This window comes from Lepus europaeus, chromosome 3 (genome assembly GCF_033115175.1).
Source record: "Lepus europaeus isolate LE1 chromosome 3, mLepTim1.pri, whole genome shotgun sequence".
NCBI classification, from domain to species: domain Eukaryota; kingdom Metazoa; phylum Chordata; class Mammalia; order Lagomorpha; family Leporidae; genus Lepus; species Lepus europaeus.
The window spans coordinates 7672232-7692925 of NC_084829.1; the positions used below are offsets into that span (position 1 = coordinate 7672232).

The following is a 20694-nucleotide window of genomic DNA, read 5'->3' on the forward strand; positions in this document are numbered from 1 at the left end:
GTTGCAGGTGGGGGCTTAACCTGCTGCACTACCATGCTGGCCCATCACAATGATTAAAAAAAAAAAATCTGTGTAATTCCCACCCACGTAAGGAAATGGGCCAACTCTTAGGAGCCCCCTCTTTCTTCCATTCAATCACTTTTCCACTATACTTCCCGGAGGGAACTGCTACCTGACTTCTAGATTTGTCTCCACTGTCTTTGAATTTTGTAGAGATTACTACACACACACACACACACACCATTCTGGTCTGGCTTTTTTTTTTTTTAAGATTTATTTGTTTATTTGAAAGTCAGAGTTACACAGAGAGAGAAGAAGAGGCAGAGAGAGAGATAGAGAGGTCTTCTATCCACTGGTTCACTTCCCAGATGGCCACAATGGCCGGAAATGCGCCGATCCCGCCGATCGCGGGCCCTTTACCGCCCTGGCCCTTACCCCCGCCTCCTTAGCTCGCTGATACAGTTTCCTGCTGCTATCTCCCTCATGTCCTCTGCACTGGCTGCACTGGCCTTGCTGTTCTTTCTCAGACTGACCAGGAATGCCCCTGCCACAGGGCCTTTGCAGTGATGGCTTCTGGCATCTGAACAATACATTTACTGAGATGTCCTTAGGTCAGAGGTCAGGTGGGCTGCTCTGGGCCCTGCTGTGCTAAATTCGGGTTGTCAGCTGCCCTGGGGCTCTTGCCTGAGTGAGATTCTGTTTCCGGGCTCACTCGGGTTGTGGACAGGATTCGGAACGAAGACGGGGTTTTCTAATGTTTTTCTCAGCTTCCTGAGATCACCTGTGGTCCGTTGCTTGTGGCTGCTCACCTTCAAAGCCAGCCAGAGAGTTCAAGTTCCATTTGGAGTGCACAAGGGACTTTAAAAAAAAAGTCCATGGAAAATGGGCTGAAGAGTTTATTTTGGTGCAAAGTATGTTGAAATCCATGCCTAGTTTATAATGTGCATTTGCCATGAACTTTTCAGAGAGCTCATCTGTTCTTTTTATTTTATTTTATTTTATTTATTTTTTGACAGGCAGAGTTAGACAGTGAGAGAGAGAGAGAGACAGAGAGAAAGGTATTCCTTCCATTGGTTCTCCCCCCAAATGGCCACTACAGCCGGTGTGCTGCAGCCAGCGTTCTGTGCTGATCCGAAGCCAGAAGCCAGGTGATCCCTCCTGGTCTCCCATGCGGGTGCAGGGCCCAAGCACTTGGGCCATCCTCCACTGCCTTCCCGGGCCACAGCAGAGAGCTGAACTGGAAGAGGAGCAACTGGGACAGAATCTGGTGCCCCGGTCGGGACTGGAACCCTGGGTGCCGGCGCCGCAGGTGGAGGATTAGCCAAGTGAGCCGTGGCGCCAGCCAGCTCATCTGTTCTTAAAGATCCTTGTGATCATTGTGGGCTCACTGGGATCATTCACAACCATCTTCCTATTTTAAGATCACTTGGATAGCAACGTTAACTCCATCCATAAAGTCCCCTTTGCAATGGAAGGTCACAGAGTCACAGGTGTGACACCGTGGGGCCCACATCCTGCCTCCCTCGTTACATTTTCTTATTTTGTTTATTGGTTGCATCCCTCATGTCGAATGTGTGAGGGTAACTGTCTCTATTGGTGTGAGATCCCAACATTTAGAACCCTGCCTGGTACACGGTGCACATTCAGAAATGTGTGGAATGACAGAATGGATGCGTGAATGAGCAGTCTTGGGAAATCAACCTCCCCCAGCCCCTTAAAAGCCGCCCTTGGCTTTCATTCTTCCCCGATTGTGCCATCAGTGTGGTTTTCCACGTGTCCCTGCGATGGCCCCGCTAGCTGAGGGGATTGGTAGGACTCTACATATTGTTTCCATCTTGGATGACACAGAAACACATCCAGGACACGGGGTGGAGAGGAGATCACAGAGTGGAGAAAGCTCAAGCCCAGTGCATACTAGGGAGCCTCGTGCCCTACACAGCCCGGTTCAGTGGTTTTCTGGGAACACAAATCTTCAGGGATGGTAAAACTCCTCATGGAAATACGTCAAGCATTATTTTGCTCCGTGAAAAAAAAAAATAATTGGAGACTTCATCTGCACATGTCGATAACCTAAAGAACAAATTTCAAGAACATTGCTTAATATTTTATAGATGGCCTAAATCCAAGGATCCTAAAAATCTAAGCGTGTACAAAACTTGAAACACACACAAGTAACAGATTTGCTATTTGGGTTACAGTCTGGAAAAAGATCTCTGGGAACAGATTTATGTCTTCGTTTTTCGCTTTGCCACCAGATGTCCTGCATGAGTAGGAAACTATGATGGCTTCGATGATATTTGAAGTGTAAATGGCCAGCATTTTTGAATAGACAGGGAAGGAGGGTGTGAGTGAATGAAAATATTAGCACGGAGTTTGAAGGCTGCGTTACAGGTGTAGCTTTCTGAAGCAGTATTCATTTAACTCTCTGATGTTCGTTTCTCGCACTCTGTGAATGTTTACTTAACATACTTCCTTTTCCCTCTACTCCAAATGAACATTTCTAAAACTTGAGCAAATCATTTTCAGATGAATGTTGAAGAAAATACTCCTGTCTTCATGATAATCATAAACATGTAGTGTTTTGAGGGGAGCTTCCCAAGGACTCGGGAAGCCAGTCCCCAGGTTTCTAAACATCACAGCCACACAGTTTATCAGACTTTTACGCTCATTCCAAAAGCAGTGACTGACATGTTCAGGAAAGGCTGGTGAACAGGGCCAAGGCATGATTTAATGTAAAGTGAAAGACCGCAGTTGCTTTTACGGCTGACATTAGAGTTCACAGGAAAGGCTAGGGTGTAGAATATTTAATACCCTAATAAACAGCATCTTTTCCAGCTTTTCAAAATGGAAATGATGTGGTCAGGAGCCATGGGTAACACAGCCCCCGATAATATACAAGCAACAAGGGCACTTGAGCTTTTCAAGAATCTGCCGTGTGAATGACACAGTGCTGTAAAAGCCACGTGGGCGCAGGATTCCCTGTAGGCGTGGGGTAAACCTGTGCGTTACGGGGAGGGTCCCTCACTTCATGGGCCAGGCAACCCGTTTCCTGAAACTGCAGGCCATCTGCACGAAATGTCAGCCAATTGGCCAGATGTTCGCCACAGACTGGCTCGCACATCTGGCCTCTCCACTGAATTCCTCCTCTTTCCCCCAGATGGGACCAGAGGAAGGAGTGAGGTAATATTCTCACGTCCTGCAGGGGGCGAAGTTACTTCTGATTCCCTCAGATTGGTTCACAGCTGCCCACAGGCTCCAAAGCCACACCTGCTACGCTCCCTCCACCGCCAGCATCAGGACCTCAGGCTTCTGCAGAGCCGTGGCGTGTCTGGCAGGGAGGGGTCACAGAAGCAGGAGGCCGAGTTCCAACTGGCCTGGAGAAGCCCTGGTATCCATTTTGAGGCTGTTAAACGCTTTCCCCATGCCCTTGGTCCCGAATGGATACACAGGCTTGCCTGTTTTCTGGCACCCATGATGTGCACAGGTTGGGAGTACCTGCTGGGCATACAGGAAGAATCCACGTGGAATGTTCCTGTCCCTAGGAGCATGTTGAATCTGACCCCACCTCTCTCTCAGGCTTCCTCTGCCCTCGTGGCCATCAGCCGGAGGCACCACTGGACTGTCCTTTTTCCTGGCACTGTCCAACCAGGAGGCCATCGCAGAGTGGACCCAGGGAAGGTGTTCAGATGTTCAGTTGACCCTGAATGGCTCAGTGCCATCTTAGACCATGTCATACAGGTCTGTCTACTTCCAAGCAGTTATCTATGAAAAGGAAAGGGCGTGAGTGTGTAAGTGTGTCCTCCATCGGAACCATCCCAGACATGCTAACAACATACATGGTCACAGCTTGATTTCGTGTTTTAGTGGCATAGCCCTCCAAGGTGCCTTGTCTATACTGAAGATTTGGATGGTTTTCCAGGTTTTTTTTTTTTCCATTGCCCTAATAGGTTGGGGTTTCTTATTTAAAGTTGTATTTATTTATTTATTTTTAAAGATTTATTTATTTATTTGAGAGGCATAGTTACAGACAGAGGGAGAGAGAGAAAGATCTTTCATCCACTGGTTTTCTCCCCAAGTGGCCGCAACAATTGGAGCTATGACAATCCAAAGCCAGGAGGCAGGAACTTCTTCCAGGTCTCCCACGTGAGTGCAGTGGCCTAAGCACTTGGGCCATTTTCCACTGCTTTCTCAGGCTATAGCAGAGAGCTGGATCAGAAGAGGAGCAGCCAGGACTAGAACTGGCACCCATATGGGATGCCAGTGCTGCAGGCTGTAGTTTTATCAACTTTGCCATAGCGCCTGCCCCTGGTTGGGGCTTCTTTTATTATGTGCTTCTTACCAGAAGTCTTTTATTTTAGTCTTCATTTATTTGAGAGGTAGATTTACAGACCCTGAGAGAGATAGACAGAGGGAAAAGTCTTCCATCCACTGGTTCACTCCCCAGATGGCCACAAGAGCCAGAGCTGAGCTGATCTGAAGCCAGGAGCCAGGAGCTTCTTCCAGGTCTCCCATGTGGGTGCAGGGGCCCAAGCACTTGGGTCATCTTTTGCTTTCCTAGGCCAAAACAGAGAGCTGGATTGGAAGAGGAGCAGCTGGGACTCCAACTAGTGCCCCTCTGGGATGGCGGTGCTACAGGTGGAGGATTAACCTACTGTGCCACAGCTGTGAAGTCTTATGAAGATGGTGTGAGTAGGTTTAAGAGAGGAGGAGGCCCTGGGCAGGGGCCCACATATACTTGCTTGGATTTCAGATCTGATGGGAGCTCTTGGCTGCAGTGAGCACCATCTCAAAGATTTGTTTTTTTCCCCACAGAACATGCCCTAGAATGGATGGGAGCAAGAATCGATGAGGCTCTTGAATTCTAAGGGTCCCTGACACCCAGACCAAGTAGTGGTCTATTTTCTGCTCTCATGAAACGACCCCCTGTAGATAGTTCAAGACTGGTCTTCAGCGATCGGAAACTCTGTGAGCCTGCTACCAATACCTGTTGGGTGTCTATAGATCTAAGAACTGTCCCAAACGGCTTCTGTGCCTGGGCCGTCAGAACAAGAGAGAGGCCACTGGGGTCCAGTGGGGGTGGCGCACTTCAACTGAGACAGAGGTGCTTCTAAGATTTGGACCAGTGGACTGGCAGTGTGGCATTATGGGTTAAGCTTCTGCCTGCAATGCCAGCATCCCATATAGACGCCAGTTCAAATCCCAGCTGCTCCACTTCCAATCCAGCTTCCTGCTAATGTGCCTGGGAAAGCATCGGAGGATGGCCCAAGTGCTTGGGACCCTGCAGTCATGTGGGAGATCTGGATGGGACTCCTGGCTTCTGGATTTGGCCTGGCCCATCCCTGGCCATGGCCACCATTTGGAGAGTGAACCAGTGGACAGACATCTCTTTCTCTCCCTCCATCTCTCCCCGTAAAAAAAAAAAAAAAAAGAAAAAAATTAGACCAGCAAAAACCCCATGATCTCATAAATCTGTGAATTGCATAATTTTATCTCTGGTCTCATTTTGCCATGTGAGCTTGGTCGAGGGAGCAAATCACAATTTCTCTTTCTGGCCCGTACTCTTGTAGGCAGGTGAAAAACCCGAGGCTTCATGGGACTTAGCTTCCAGGGTCCATAGGTGACTGGGCATTGGAGACTGCGGGGGCAAATGCCCTGGCAGCGGTATTTGCAACCTCTTGTCTGACGATTACAGCCGCCTGTGTCTGGGGGCCCTGCCTTTCTCTTAGATGACGGGATCACGTCCTCTTTTTTTGGGTGCTCGCTTTAACAAGCCAAACCAAAGCCCGGATGAAGACATAATTCCAAGTATACCACCCGAAACCTCCTGGACACTGAGCTGCCTTGTGCGGGGCTCACCCTGAGGGAGCGTCCCAGAAAACTATCACTTTTCCTTCCCTTGCTTAATCCAGGCGCTACTGATTTGATAGCCGTTTTGGCTTTTATTTAGTTAAAGCATCAGCTTGGGCCTCCTAAGTGACCAGCAGGTTCAGCCTAGGGAGCTGGCCTCCTAGCAACGACCTTTTCGCCTTCGGAGCCTCGCTCCTCCCCCGTGCCTACTAGAGTTTCTCCGCGAAGGAAACCCACGCGCGGCGGCGGCCACGCCTCTCGGCAGAGGGAGGGTGGAAGAAGGGGCGGGCCTATTCAAATAGCCCGCGGGAGTCGCCTGTTCATTGGCTGCTGGCCTGTCGCTCACCCTGGAGGGCGGGGCGCGCCGGGGGACGAGTGCGGTACCTGAGCTAGCCGCGCCGCAGAAAGCCCACGTTGGCTGCAGCCGCGGGGAGCGCAGCGCCGAGAGGCGGGAGATCGCGAATTCCGGCGCCGACGCCGCGGCCGCCGCTCGGCGCACGGTCCCCCTTCCTCCCCATCCCCTCGGCCAGCCGGGCGAGCCCTGAACGGAAAGCAAGTCCTGGCCGCCTCCGCTTGGGGAGGCGCGCGGCGCTTTAGCAGGGGGAAGCGACAGTGCGCGCGGCGGAGAGGCGCGGAGTTAGCGAGGAGCAGGGAGAGTTCAGCGCGCCGAGGAGACTGGCCCTTTGGGAGCCGGGTCGCCAGCGCCCGGGCCGTCCCGCAGCGGGGGTCAGCTCCACCGGGGCTCGGAAAGCCGGGGCGAGGCGTGCGCCCGGGATGCTGCCCGTCGTCGCCCCCCGCTCGTGATCCGCCCGCGTGCCCCTCCGCAGCACTCAGGGGCGCGGGGCAGCCCCCGTGCGCCCGCAGCGAGCCCCCGTGCCCGCGACCCGGCCGGGGCCAGGCGCCCGCTGCAGCGCAACCAGGACACGGACGCACCTGGCCTGGACCGTGCGCCCCCGGAGACCGGCGAGGGAGTGCGGCCGTCCCGGCACCCTCAGCTCCCGCCTACCCTCCAGCCTTGGGCAAAGGGGCGACCCCGATGACCATGAGAGATAAGGACTGAGGGCCAGGAAGGGGAAGCGAGCCCGCCGAGAGGTGGCGGGGGCTGCTCACGCCAAGGGCCACCGCGGCCGCGCTCCGGCCTCGCTCCGCCGCTCCACGCCTCGCGGGGCCCGCGGGGGCAGCCCGGCCGGGCGGGGATGCCGGGGCTGGGGCGGAGGGCGCAGTGGCTGTGCTGGTGGTGGGGGCTGCTGTGCAGCTGCTGCGGGCCCCCGCCGCTACGGCCGCTCCCGCCCGCCATAGCCGCCGCCGCCGCCGCCGGGGGCCAGCTGCTGGGGGGGCGCGCAGAGCCGCCGCCGCCACAGTCCTCCTCCGGCTTCCTCTACCGGCGGCTCAAGACGCACGAGAAGCGGGAGATGCAGAAGGAGATCCTGTCGGTGCTGGGACTCCCGCACCGGCCCCGGCCCCTGCACGGCCTCCAGCAGCCGCAGCCCCCCGCGCTCCCGCAGGCACCAGGCGGGGAGCCCCCTCCCGGGAGACTGAAGTCCGCACCCCTTTTTATGTTGGATCTGTACAACGCCCTGTCCGCCGCCGACGACGAGGACGGGCCGTCGGATGCGGGGAGGCGGCAGCCAGGGTCCCGCGGAGGGGCCAGCACGTCGCAGCCCCGGCAGTCGCTCCCCAGCGCCGCGCACCATCTCAGCCGCAAGAGCCTGCTGGCCGCGGGACCGGGAGGCGGCGCGTCCCCACTGACCAGCGCGCAGGACAGCGCCTTCCTCAATGACGCCGACATGGTCATGAGCTTTGTGAACCTGGGTAAGGATCTTGGAGAACCCAACCACGAGAGTGGATGTCCCGGGCCCAGGGGTGGGGTGCGAGGCGGTGGAAGAGGCCGCGGCACGCGAGTCCAGCCTGGGCGCGGCGGGGACCGGCGGGCTGCGCTGCCGCCACCTGCGCGGCGGTGGGCGGTCGTGCGCTCCTGGCGCCGCGCCCAGGCTGCGCTCGGCGGCCGCGAGAGACGCGCGGGGTTCCAGGCTCGGGAAGCGCTGCCCCCGACGGACGTGTCCCTGCGGGCGCCTCTCTCCCTTGCCCAGCTCGGTCGCGCCCGAGCGTGGCGATCCGGGGAAGGAGAGGGCTCCCCGACACACTTTCCCCTCCCAGCTGCCACTCTGGGTTCCCCGAACGCTCCTAGTGCCGCGTTCCCCATTGCGACTTCCAGGCAGCCCGCCGGCAGTGGAGAACTTTGCAAACCTGCCGTGGGTGCATTAAGAAGCATCCGCGGTCTTGGGGGTCTGGGGGTTGTGGGTGCAGAGAGACGTCTCTCCTCCTCCCGGCTGCGAGGCCCGCGGCGGGCGCGCCAGCTCCAGCCGGGCGCAGCTTGCCCTCGCTTGGGGTCGCCTGGAGTAATCCGCCCAGTGCCCTGGCTCACATGCCCCCGGCCATTGTCCCCGAAGGCTGAGCCCCTGAGCCGTGCTGAGCACGCTGTGCTGGGTAGGGGCCGGGGCCGGCGCTGGGCTCCGCCGAGCCGGTTGCCAAGCAACGGAGTGGTCACTCCAGGGCAGCTACATCAGGCTCGGCCATCAAGTCCTGCGGCCAACCGCGACCGAGTCCCGTCGCTTTCGCCCTCAAGTTTTCTTCTGTGTCAGTGAGAAGGGTGTGCGGGAGACTCTTGGGCTGTGTGCTGCTGTGGCTTCCCCAGCAGACTCAGACCGTGGGATGGGAGAGGCGTCTTCAGCGGGCAGAGCTGGGGTGCGGTGGCCACGCCCGGGGCGTGGGGAGAGAGGGAGGCTTGGTCTGCGCCGGCTTCTGTGCCGGTGCAGGGCCCGGAGCGCACGCAGATCTCCCAGCTAGGTCCAGCCCGGCTGCCAATGACCAGCGTACATTCCTCGAGCGACACCCGTGGAAAATAGCTGGGTGACTTCTTTGCAAGTGCATCTGTGTTTTCTCTATTCCACGGGGTAGGGGAGCGGGGAGCACGAGGGGGCAGGAGCCGAGGGGCCAGGCGTGTGGGAAGAGGCCAGAGGATTGGCGTCCAGCAGTGCAAAAACCTTCCTGGGAAACCCACGAAACAGAACCCCACAGAGAAGGGAGCTCCCGGGCCTGCCAGGCTGGCTGCTGGCGCTGCCAGGGGTTCCGAATGGACAGGAATCTTCACAGTTTATTGGAAGCAAACTCCAAGGCAGAGCCACCTTAAGGAAACTCTCGTGCCAGTCAATGAAATGTGTAGGGGGCAGAGGACCAGAGCTCTTCCTTATTCTCATTTCTCTGACTTTAATATGTCCCACCACTTGCTGCCTCCCCCCCCCCCCAAGTCTCCCAACTGCTTTGGGGAAATCGGAACCTGAGTAAAGTGGAGGCTTGTGGGCAGTGGGGTCCTGGTGGAGGACCATGGCTCTAGGCCTTGGCTGCCATTCACGTCAGCTGGGGTTCGGGAAGAGCTAAGAGCGGCTAGGACAGCTCCTGGGGCAACCCAGACTCTGAGCAGTTGCATCCGTATCTTTGAGGGAGGAGGCACAGGTATTTGAGAAGGTGCCGTAGATTTTTTTTTTTTTTCCTAATGGTCACCCATGGTCTGGAACCTCTGGCACACACGGAAGATCTTGATGCTTGAAGGAAATCAATGCATCAGGCCAGAAAGAGATCAGTGCTTCTCAACGTTGCTCTTCCACAGGTCCCGATGTCCACGTGCCTGCCATGCTCAGTTCAGTCACAGTGTGTGTGGGTGGTGGCCAGGAATCCGGGCTTATTCTAGATTCCCCAAGTGGTTCTCGTATTTGGGAAGCACTGCCTTGGGTGGAATTTGAAATGTCCAGAGCTGGCTTGAGGCAGGTGTGTCGACCGTGGTGACATTCGCTGTGTTTTGTGCCCTCCAAGTTCTCCTGGTCGCCTGCTTTGCCAACCTTTCCTGGTGCTGTAGGTACAAATTGCTTCTGAGTCACTGTGCTCAAACTTGGCTGTCAACTAACCCCCTGCCTCGGTGATGACTTAGCGTGGCGTCTCCCTAGGGATGTCTTGGTTTCTCAGGATTTTTGGTGATCTAGAAAATTTGAAGACAACTTATCAGTGGTGTCATTTCAGGCCCAGGGAACTCTCCACTCCAAACCCTTCATGTCCCATCACTGGGCCTTCTGACTGTCCCTCTCCTGTGGGACTCCACATGGGTAATTAAAGGGGAGAACCTTTGCAGGTGAGTAGGATCCAAGCAGCAAGCCATTGCACCTGCCAACGAAGCAGGTATCTTTAATCTTAATCCATTTAGCAGTAGCATGGAGGATTTCACAGGAGCCGGCTAAAATGTGATAAAATCTGATTACCATGGGTGTGAGCATGAGAAAGACACTTCAGTTGAAGAAAATGATTGCTTAGCAATGTAGACTCTCTGAAGAAGATGCTGGGAGAATGCCACAGATTTCCTAATTGGTGTCAAGGTCATGTTAGCTGCTGAATTATGTGACTCATTGGTTGGAGAACCTTTGGAAAGATCAATGCTCTGTGCTCTTCTACCTACTAGGTCAGGCTAGTTGTACAGTGGAAGTATAAGGGAAAGTGTGACATAATTGTAAACATTGTCTTCCCTCCAACTGGGGGAATAACTTACTCATGAAATACGTTTAAAACAGCCTGAGCCTTGTCAGCCAGCAGGACTATCAGGAAGTATGAATCAACAGGATGAGTTTCTGTCTCCCAGCTCAGTCGCTGGGACATCCGACCAGCTCATTGTCGTCCTTGTTGACAGTTTTAAACTCTCTCTGGGCGGACAGACTGGGAGGTGTCGCCTTCTAAGCTCCGGCTGGCCGGGGCTGCTGCTTGTTGCATGCAGTGCCCAGCTGAGCTCGTGCCCTTGCGTTCAAGCAGGCCACAGAGGCCGTTTTTCTATTTGTTTTCTAATGCTAAAAATGTCTTGGCAGCCCAGTCGTCCAGCCTGCCAAGCTGGTGACCTTGGGAAAGTATCCTGAAATAGCCCCCAGGTCTTACAGCCTAGTTTCCCAGACACCTTCTCTGAGGTTCTCCCCAAGCTGGGGCTGCCGCGTCTACCGCCTGCACTCCCTCCATCCCCGAAGCACCTGTTGGCTTCCTCCCGAGCGCTCCACACACCAAGTGGTCCTCTCTCATTTTGCCAGTCTGGAAGACCTGATTATTTTGTGTGATGTGAAGATATTGGGGGTTAAGGCTCACGGTTTTTAGGGGTCCGTCACAATGGTTTTTGTGAGTTATCCACGTGTCTATTAATTTGTAACGTGCGTTGCACTGGAGACCAGTAAACACGTTCCTTTGAATCTCTGCATTTCAGACTTCACTTATTTTGAATGAATGAGGTGTTGATCTGCAGATGCTAGAACTGCGTGAAATAAAACGCTCAAATTATGCTTGGAAAAGGGGGTCAGTGTATATCAGTTCAAGTAACAAGAAACTTACTGTACTGAAAATACTGGAAATCTCAACTCATGGGAAACATAAATTAGAAGAAAAAAACGGACTACTCCCTACTTGTATTTGTAACCAGATATGCCACACTGTCTTTTCCTCGTAAGCACAGGATCAGTCGTTCTATTTTTCATCTAAGCTGCCTGGACTTAGGAAGATCTTTGTTAGCAGAAAATGCATCCCTGGCCTGCAAGCTACTCACAGCAGAAACACCTGGGAGAATTCGGTTGGAAGAGTGTGGTGCGAGGAAGCAGTGGGTATGCAGGAGCCAATGTGAAATTCAGTGGTATTTCAACAAGAAAGTTGTACACAGTGTTCCTAACGGAGGAAGATCGAAGGGCAAGGAGATGACCATTGTTTAAACCTCAGATGGTGCTTCCTTTGCTTGTCCTTCTGAGAATGGGTGTAAATCCATCTCAAATGTGCTGAGTCATGGTTAGTTCCTCTGCTTAGGAGCTCACCACTAACTTGGAGGAGGGTGCGCCAGGGAAAGTGAAAAGAGACAACAAACAAAACAAAACAAAACAATTCTTTCCTTTATTCAGCATTTTTACCTCGCATCCTGTGGCTCCTTCAGCATTGCGAATTAAGATTCCAAACTTGGTGGAAAAATGGAATTGAAAGACAAGTTTGTTTTGTTGCATTTTTTTTTTTAAAGAAAAACCTGTGGATTTTTTTTTCTTCTTAAGCATTTTTTCCAGACTTTTGGAAGTCCCAGCCCATGAGTGGGGGATCTTTAAGGTGATATGACGCTGTCACCTCACCCCTGTGTATTTTAAGAAGCTGAGCTGGAGAGGAAAAATGAAATGGGTACAATTTCTTGAATAACTAGTCAACATGTTGTAACTTTTTCACATATCAGTCTTCCACTGTCTGCTTCCCATCCTGTGTTGAAAAATGAATTATTCTAGGCGATGCTTGTTTTAAGTTTATTATGGAGTTTGCAAAGTCGCAGTTTTTCCGTTTGGAGCTTTATTCTGTTTATCTTCCTCTCTTCTGAATTTGATCAGTTCACAGTCTTTGGCACTTCCAGCCTTGAAAAGAAAAGTAGAAATCTTTTAAGCAGATAATCATGTGTCTGATTAGAAGCTTCCAGAAGTATCTGAGTAACAGGAGGAGAAGTCAATTGAGAAACTCCCTAAGCTGTAAACAGACAACTTACAAAGGCCTGGGCCTGTAAACAGCTGGTGCACATTAACCAGCCTGCCCCACCCTCCAAGGCGCTGCACCACCCAACCACATGCCTGGCTGCAGGGCTGCCCGGCTGGCTGCAGGGTGTCCGCCGGGGGCTAGCGCCATGCTTCTAGGGCTCCCCACAAGAACAGGTGCGTTCTTTTTTTTGACAGGCAGAGTGGACAGTGAGAGAGAGAGAGACAGAGAGAAAGGTCTTCCTTTGCCGTTGGTTCACCCTCCAATGGCCGCTGCGGCTGGCGCGCTCCGGCTGGCGCACCTCACTGATCCGAAGCCAGGAGCCAGGTGCTTCTCCTGGTCTCCCGTGGGGTACAGGGCCCAAGCACTTGGGCCATCCTCCACTGCACTCCCTGGCCACAGCAGAGAGCTGGCCTGGAAGAGGGGCAACCGGGACAGAATCCGGTGCCCCGACCGGGACTAGAACCCGGTGTGCCGGCACCGCAAGGTCGAGGATTAGCCTATTGAGCCGTGGCACCGGCCAAGAACAGGTGCATTCTGTTGTGCTTGTTTCTCTTCTCATCATCCCCTTCAGTAGCCTCATTCCCATCTCGCCAGCTCCTGCCTTCTGGTAATCTGTGAGCCAGATGATGGTCCCAGTGTCGCTTGGAATCCATCAAAGTGGTGATGACTGTATTGAGGAGAAGGAAAGCTATCTCTCTACTCTGGGGAAAATTAGTTACTAAAGAACCAGTGCCATCCACCTCTAAGGTTTTTGAGTGCCAGAAATTCTCAGAACCCGAGTTCCCCCTGTGCATCATCCACCCCAGCCTTAGAAATCAGTAGCACATTGCCATTCACTGCCATCTGTTGGGTTTTCTGTTCGGTTACCAGTGTTGTGAAGATACTGTTCACTACAATTTTTTGTCTCAATGTCTCTATGTAGTATTTCAACACCTGATGGGTAAAGGGGGACTTTGGAGCCTGGCTGGGAACACACCGCTTCTCTCCCTAATTCTAGAGAAGCATGCCTAGCCCTGCACAATCCACTTAAGTTTATTGATTAACCAAGTTTGGGATTCTTGGTAAGTTTATGTTATCCATAGATTGTAGAATTTGCAGCTGGAAAAGTTCTTGCATATCATCTAGTCTCTTCTGTTTGCAGTGGCACTTGTTAGGTTTATTCTGTACCATTTCCTCTGCTCTGCAGTTATATTTTTTTTTAAAAAAATTTACTTATTTGAAAGGCAAAGTTGCAGAGAGAGAGGTCTTCCACCCTCTGATTCACTCCCCAAATGGTTGCAATGGCCAGAGCTGCGCCAATCTGAAGCCAGGAGCCAGGAGTTTCTTCCGGGTCTCCCATGCAGGTGCAGGGGCCCAAGGACTTGGACAACCTTCAACTGCTTTCCCAGGCTATAGCAGAGAGCTGGATCAGAAGAGGAGCAGTGGGACTCAAACCAGCACCCATATGGGATGCTGGCGCTGCAGGCAGCGGCTTTGCCCACTGCGCCACAGTGCCAGCCCCTGCAGTTACATTTTGAGGCTGTGGGACAACCACAACCAGCAGACAGGCAGAGAGGTCCCAGCGCAGCCAGGCAGTAGGGTTGGCAGCTGGGCACGGGTGGATCATTGCAGAGACACTGCAAAAGCAGGCAAAAGTGCAGTCTGGGCAGAGGCTGGAGGATTGTACGGATTTTCCCTGGGTGGGTGGCATTCTTTCCTAGAACTCTGCTTTTAGAAAAGAAAATGCCATGTGTATCTATAAATATCCCCTCGTCTGGTGTGCCAAGGGCCCGCTGACCCCCGGAGGATTGTTTTCGGCCCCGTGACTGAGCTGAAAACCACGTTGCTCCGGGCGGCATTGTTCCACTGCTACTCGCCCGCACGGCTTTTCTTCCTGCCCTTCCCATCTCCATTATTAAAGAGATGGGGTCCATAATAGACACGATATCTATATTGCATCAGGTAATTCCTTGATGGGTCCCCACGGCCTTGTTATCGCACTCGCAGTCCCAGATGGCCGAGTGGAAGCGGCTCTGTAGACATTCTTGCAGGATGAGGTGCTGGTTCCGACTGGGAGAGTCTTCCTTACTTTCAAGTTCAGGCGCACACGCCCTTGATTACTGATCCTGCTAGAGAGGTGGGATTGTCCTAGGCCTGCGCTGTCCCTGCTGCCCAGGGATTGTTTTCTCATTATCAGAGAGCACTGGGGCTGGGCTGGGCTCAGAAGGGGAGGAGTGGAGTCTAGTAGATTCCCAGCAGGCAGCAAACTGCCCCTGGGCGGCAGAGCCCTGGGAGGCGGGAGCTCCTGGCTGCACTTTGCTAGCCGGCACCTTGCTTGTTATCACTCTCCGGCCACTTACCCTTTCACCGTGTCCAGAATGGGACTTCCAGCCGTCCATCTGCGTTTGCTGAGCGCTGTTCCTGTGTTTACAGTCTTGTTGGTTTCCTGTACACGAGAGCCTGTGGCTCGGCAGAGCGTGCGCTCCTGCCGTCAGGGGCGGGAGCTGTGTTCTGTGCCGACCAGGCCTGGAGATCTGTTATACTTTGAGATCCGCTATTTTCCTTTTTCTCCTTTGGAGTTCCAAAGACGAAGTTTCATCCACAGCAAAATGAAGGACTAAAAGTTGTTTAGTTGACTTTGTTTGTTCCAGATTCGATTTGCACAGTCCCCTGTCAGAATAAGTGAACAGAGAAACTGTGCTTTTTTCTTTTTTTAGGATAGAGCTGATTATTTTCAGCAGTTCTAGGTTCCCAGCAAACTGAGTGGAAGACAGATTTTCCATAGCCACCCTGCCCTATGCATGCAGCGCCTCCCCTCTCAACAGCTCCCATCACAGCGGTGGATTTCTTAAACCTGACGCGCCTGCCTTGACAGGTGTCCCCCCGTGGAGCTGTGCTTTCAGAAAGTGTGTGGAAAGTGGAATTATGGGGGGTGTTTGCTCTGGCAGTGAAGACACTGCTGGGATGCCTGTTTCCCATCTGTGAGAGCCTCGGTGGGGGTCCTGGCTCCGTTCCTGCGAATGTGCACCCCGAGAGACAGCAGGTGGCAGGCCAGGTACCTGGGTCCCTGCCACGCAGGTAGGAGGCTTGGATGAGGCTCCTGGCTCCTGGTTTCGTCCTGGCCCAGCCTTGACTGATGATGCAGCTTGGGGAAGTCAGTCAGAGGGTGGCGGTTCTGTCTGTCTGTTTCTCTTTATTTAGATCAAAATAAATTAAAAATTTTAAGAAAAACCTGTAAATTCATGATGATGACAATCCCTCAAGAAGTTTATGGGAAATGAATATTATGAAAAAGCTATGCATAAATTTCAAGGTGGTTTTGCACAGAAATGGTCAGTTTTTAAAAGATTTATTTACTTATTTTAAAAGGCAGAGTTAGGGGGACCGGCGCCGCAGCTCACTAGGCTAATCCTCGGCCTTGCGGCGCCGGCACACAGGGTTCTAGTCCCGGTTGGGGCGCTGGATTCTGTCCCTGTTGCCCCCCTTCCAGGCCAGCTCTCTGCTGTGGCCAGGGAGTGCAGTGGAGGATGGCCCAGGTCCTTGAGCCCTGCACCCCATGGGAGAGCAGGAGAAGCACCTGGCTCCTGGCTTCGGATCAGTGCGATGCGCCGGCCGCAGCGGCCATTGGAGGGTGAACCAACGGCAAAGGAAGACCTTTCTCTCTGTCTCTCTCTCTCACTGTCCACTTTGCCTGTCAAAAAAAAAAAAAAAAAAAAAAAAAAAGAAAGAAAAGGCAGAGTTAAGGGCTGGTGCTGTGGTGTAGCTGGTAAAGCAGTGCTGGCATCCCATATGGGTGCCGGTTTGAGTCCCAGCTGCTCCACTTCCAATCCAGCTCTCTGCTACAGCCTGGGAAAGCAGTAGAAGATGGTTCAAGTCCTTGGACCTCTGCACCTGCTTGGGAGACTGGGAAGAAGCTCCTGGCTCCTGGCTTCAGATCGGCCATTGCAACCATTTGGGGAGTGAACCAAAGGGTGGAAGACCTCTCTCTCTCTCTCTCTGCCTCTGCCTCTCTGTAACTCTGCCTTCCAAATATTTAAAGGGCAGAGTTACAAAGAGAGAGAGAGGGAGAGACACACACACAGAGAGAGAGTTATCTTCCATCTGCTGGTTCACTCCCCAAATGGCTACAATGGCCAGAACTGGGCCGATCTGAAGCCAGGAGCCAGGAGCTTCATCCGGGTCTCCCAAGGGGGCGTGGGGGCCCAAACACTTGGGCTATCTTCCACTGCTTTCCCAGGCACGTTAGCAGGGAGCTGGATGGGAAGTGGAGCAGCCAGGACTCGAACCAGCACCCATATGGGACGGCGATTATGCAGGAGGTGGCTTTACCCGCTGTGCCGGCCCCCCAGATAGCGATCTTTTAACTGCATTTTCCTCTGAGCTCTGTGAAGTCCCCTTGCACGTGGACTGCTGTATGGGTTTGGACACGCGTGTAATGACAGGTTTGCACCATGCCAGTACCACACAGAGTGGTTTCACTGCCCTAAAAGCCCTCTGTGCAGGAGCCATCTTTTCAAAGAAGAAAAACAAGTGCATGAAAAAATAAAAAATTCAAAATACACAGAGTCTGGAGAAAGAGAAATAAGATGCCTCTGTTGGGTAACACTTCATATCTTGGGTTTTCCCGCAGTGGTGTGTGAAGAAATAATTTGGATTATCTATGGCAGTGCAGGCCTTATTTTATGGTACTTCTGTGTGTTGACAACAAATCCATCAGAAATCTTTGTTTCCTCCTTTTTGTTTTTTAAGTCTAGGAGTTTAAAAATCTTTCTTCATCCACATTCTTCCCCAGAGGTGTCTGTCGCCATAGTACCTCGGCGGTCCCTCCGGCAGAGATATGAGCGATTAAATTTCTCCCTGATTGTGCCCGTTTGATCCACACTCGGCAGGATTTGGGGGAGTAAAATAAAGACGCTGAAGAATGAACAAGAATTGTAGGAATTCTGCGCTTGTGGATGGTTGGAGTTTGGGGGACTGTTAGGGGAGGAGTTAAAATATTTCTCCTTCCTTGCTCTCAACTTTAGGGTTGAGAAACTGACAAAAATATCTTAACGGGGCCCTGGAGGCAGGATCAGGGGGCTTTAAAAGGCCTCCTCCGGAGAGATATTTAGATCAGAGTAAAACCAAATTAATGGAGACTCCATCAGTCTGGAGGTCTTTGTAAGTGGGGTGTGGAATAGGCTTACTTGCCTACTGACTGTTTTCCATCCAAAAGGCTTTGTAGCCGAATGCTAGCAGCAATACTCGAAAGAGTGCCGTTGAACAAACAGCGATTCATTGGAGATGTTGGGATTTGTGAGTGTTGCTTTAGAAAGAGCGAACAGGTGAGAGGCTCTGTGGCTTTTCTCCATCTTTCTTCAAACAGTGGGGATGTTTCCTCATGGAATTTTAGTTGAATTGCCCATCCGGTCGCTGCCACCCCCCCCCCCAATATAGAGGAACCCTCTTAAAAGTAAGCAAGTGCCTGGGGGGCCACGGAAGCCTAAGTGGGCGTGAGAAATTCAGTTTTGTTTCATTTCAGCTGACTTAAGATGTGCTCTGGTTTGATATGAAGGGACTTGAAAAGCCTGTGGAAAAATGGAATGAAAAGATAAGTTGATTTTGATGCAAAAATTTTTCGAAATCCCTGCACAGTTTTTTCCTAATATGCACTTTCCAGGAACTCTCCCGAGACCCCTTGGATCTCTGTGTGTTAGGATGGTTGCATTGAGCAAAAAGGTGACTGACACGGGAGAGCACAGCCAAAGCTTAGTGGGGAACACTGAGGAGGACACGGGTTCCTGCAGCTGGGGGTCTTTGGAGAGTTGAGGTTCTCCCAGGGGGTCATGAAACAGGCCTTTGCCTTTCTATGGGGTCTGTTCAGGCCAGAACCCTCTAACACCAACGTGGGGAACGCCTCCCACAAATCTGGATCTTGGGTTATTTCATCTGCTTCATTGAATTTGCCTGACCCTGCTTTTACACACGCACACGTATCTTCAGCGTAAGATGTGTCAGCCAACATGGCTGCAAGAAGGCAGGTGCTACCCCGTGGACCATTGTCCTCCTGTCTCTTGCTTTCTCCTTCTTTTAAGCTCTTTTCTTCCCATGAATCAACTTGGTAACACACTGCATTTATTTCCTCTTCTCTATATATTCTTTTCCTGTAGTCTTGCATCTTTGTCATTGATCTAATAGATCAGATTACACAATATTTCCATGGAGGCCAATGGTTTTATGTGAACTTCAAAAAGTTCATGGAAATGGAAATAAAAGATAAAGTTTGTTTTTGTGCAAGACAGCTGAAAACCATGTGTATGAGAGGATCTTCAAAAAGTTCCTGCAACATGGATATCATGAAGAGTCTTGGATTTTTCAAAATATTTTTGCAAAGAAAAGTTTTTAAAAGAATTATTTATTTATTTGAAAGGCAGAGTTATGAAGCAGGAGAAACAGAGATTTTCCTTCTGCCGGTGCACTCCCCAAATGGCTGCAGCAGCCAGGGCTGGGCCAGGCCAAATTCAGAAGCCTGGAACTGCAGCTGTATCTCTCACATGGGTGGCAGGCACCCAAGCACTTGGGTCATCTTCTGCTGCCTTCCCAGGCACGTTAGCAGGGAGCTGGATCAGAAGTGGAGCAGCCGGGTCTCAAACTGGCATTCCGATATGGGGAGCCAGTGTCCCACCCAAGCAGTGGCTTAACCTTCTGTGCCAAACTCCTCCCCCCAAAAAAGTGCTTACAGGCTATTTATCATAGAGGAGAGAAAGGAGGCTCAAATTGAGTGTCTAGTCTAAATATTATCTTTCTTTTTATACCATCTCCTTCAAGCCTTTTAGCCTAGCTTCCAGCTCTCTTTCCTCAGCTGTGAAGTATGAGCACTGGGCTAGACCAGCATTTTCCAAAACACGGTTCATGGAACGTTACTTCTCCAAGATGTTCTGCAAAAACAAACAGAAAGCAAAACAAGCAAGGTCATGGGAGCCCTTCGCATTCTCCTCTCTGCAGTGCGCGTCTCTGACCCTGGGACAGCTCCGACAGAGCCAGCAGTAGAGGAGCCTGCTCGCCTGTTTGAATCGAGTTTTCTTTGCACTCACTTTTGCTCTGTAACCCAGGCGGCTGCCCTGGTGCCCACTCCTGACTGCTCCCCATCCTGGCCCCGCAGTGCAGGGCTGGGCCCCCAGGGGCTGCCTTTCCAGGGACTGCTGCCCTGCTCTCTCTGGGCAGGCTGCCTTGCTTCACCTTGCAGGTGTCCCCTAAACTCTCTTCCCCCCTTCCTGAGCCCAGGGCTGCCTCTCCAGGCCCTCTCCCGGTGCTGTGCGGCCAGTTCCTTGCATTAAATCTCCTCTGCGGGACTTTGTTTCTCTGGCTGGACTCTGATTGCTACGGCCTGGTCCTTCCCTGCCGCCCCACCAAGAACCTTTGAGTAGATGATGCCCAGAACCCGATGCTGGGGTGCTCCCTTCTGTGTCTCTCTGAATGAATTGTTTTGCGTTTTTCTAAAACAGCGTTATTGAAGTGTAATGGACAGACAATAGTTGTATCAAGCATCCAGTTCTAGGGAGCGGGCACTCAGCCTAGTGAACATGACCACATCCTTGCTGGCCGGCTTGCTGCTGTTGCACACCCCGGGAGGATGGTCCTTGCCGTCCATGTGGGAGACCCAGATGGGCACCTGGCTCCCAGCCAGCTTCGGCCTTGGTGTAGCCCTGGCTTTTGTGGACGTTTGGAGAGTGAACCAGCAGACAGATCTCCTTCTCTGTCTCCGTGTCTCTGCCTCTCAGATAAATAAAGTGTAAAATCCTTGAGCGTTGATGCAGGAAATCACTGGTAGAACCATTACCAACAGGACAGGGAGCGTCGCCTGAGCTGCTCGTAACCCTGACAGCGTAAGTGCCGTGCGAAGGCCCGGTTTCCATCAGTGCCACTGCTCTCATGCAGTTATCTTACGCGCTTTGACCATCCTTAAGGATAGAATGTGCTAAAGACGTTTGCGAGCGGTGTTCTTGGGCCAGAGAACCGTGACGTCAGCCTTCCCTGTGCAGCTGTGGTAGGCCTTAATCCCTCTCGCTTTCCTTATTTATTTTGGGAAATGATAAGACAGACGGATATCTTTTCTAATATTGAGGTCAAGGGCGCAGGTACTTTTGTGCTGTTGGTGACCCTGTGACCTGGTTTCTGAAGACTCAACCTTAAAAGATTTGGTTCTGCCGGGAAGCAGCCCAGAGATGCCTCCCTGTGTTTCTGTTTTAAATTTGAGCAATTTAGGTAGGGCTCACTTCCAAGAACTTTAGGGAAGTAGACTCCAGCCTATTCCCA

The 20694-nt window shown here is 52.4% G+C and overlaps 1 protein-coding gene across 1 annotated transcript in view; it reads left to right on the forward strand.

Annotated features, from left to right (window-relative positions):
- The first annotated feature begins 7043 nt into the window (after positions 1-7043).
- BMP6 (bone morphogenetic protein 6) overlaps positions 7044-20694 on the forward strand; it is a 168247-nt gene continuing 154596 nt past the window's right edge. Inside the window, exon 1 of the mRNA XM_062184367.1 lies at positions 7044-7659. Within this exon, the coding sequence (XP_062040351.1) occupies positions 7044-7659 (616 nt within the window). The remainder of the gene's footprint in view (positions 7660-20694) is intronic.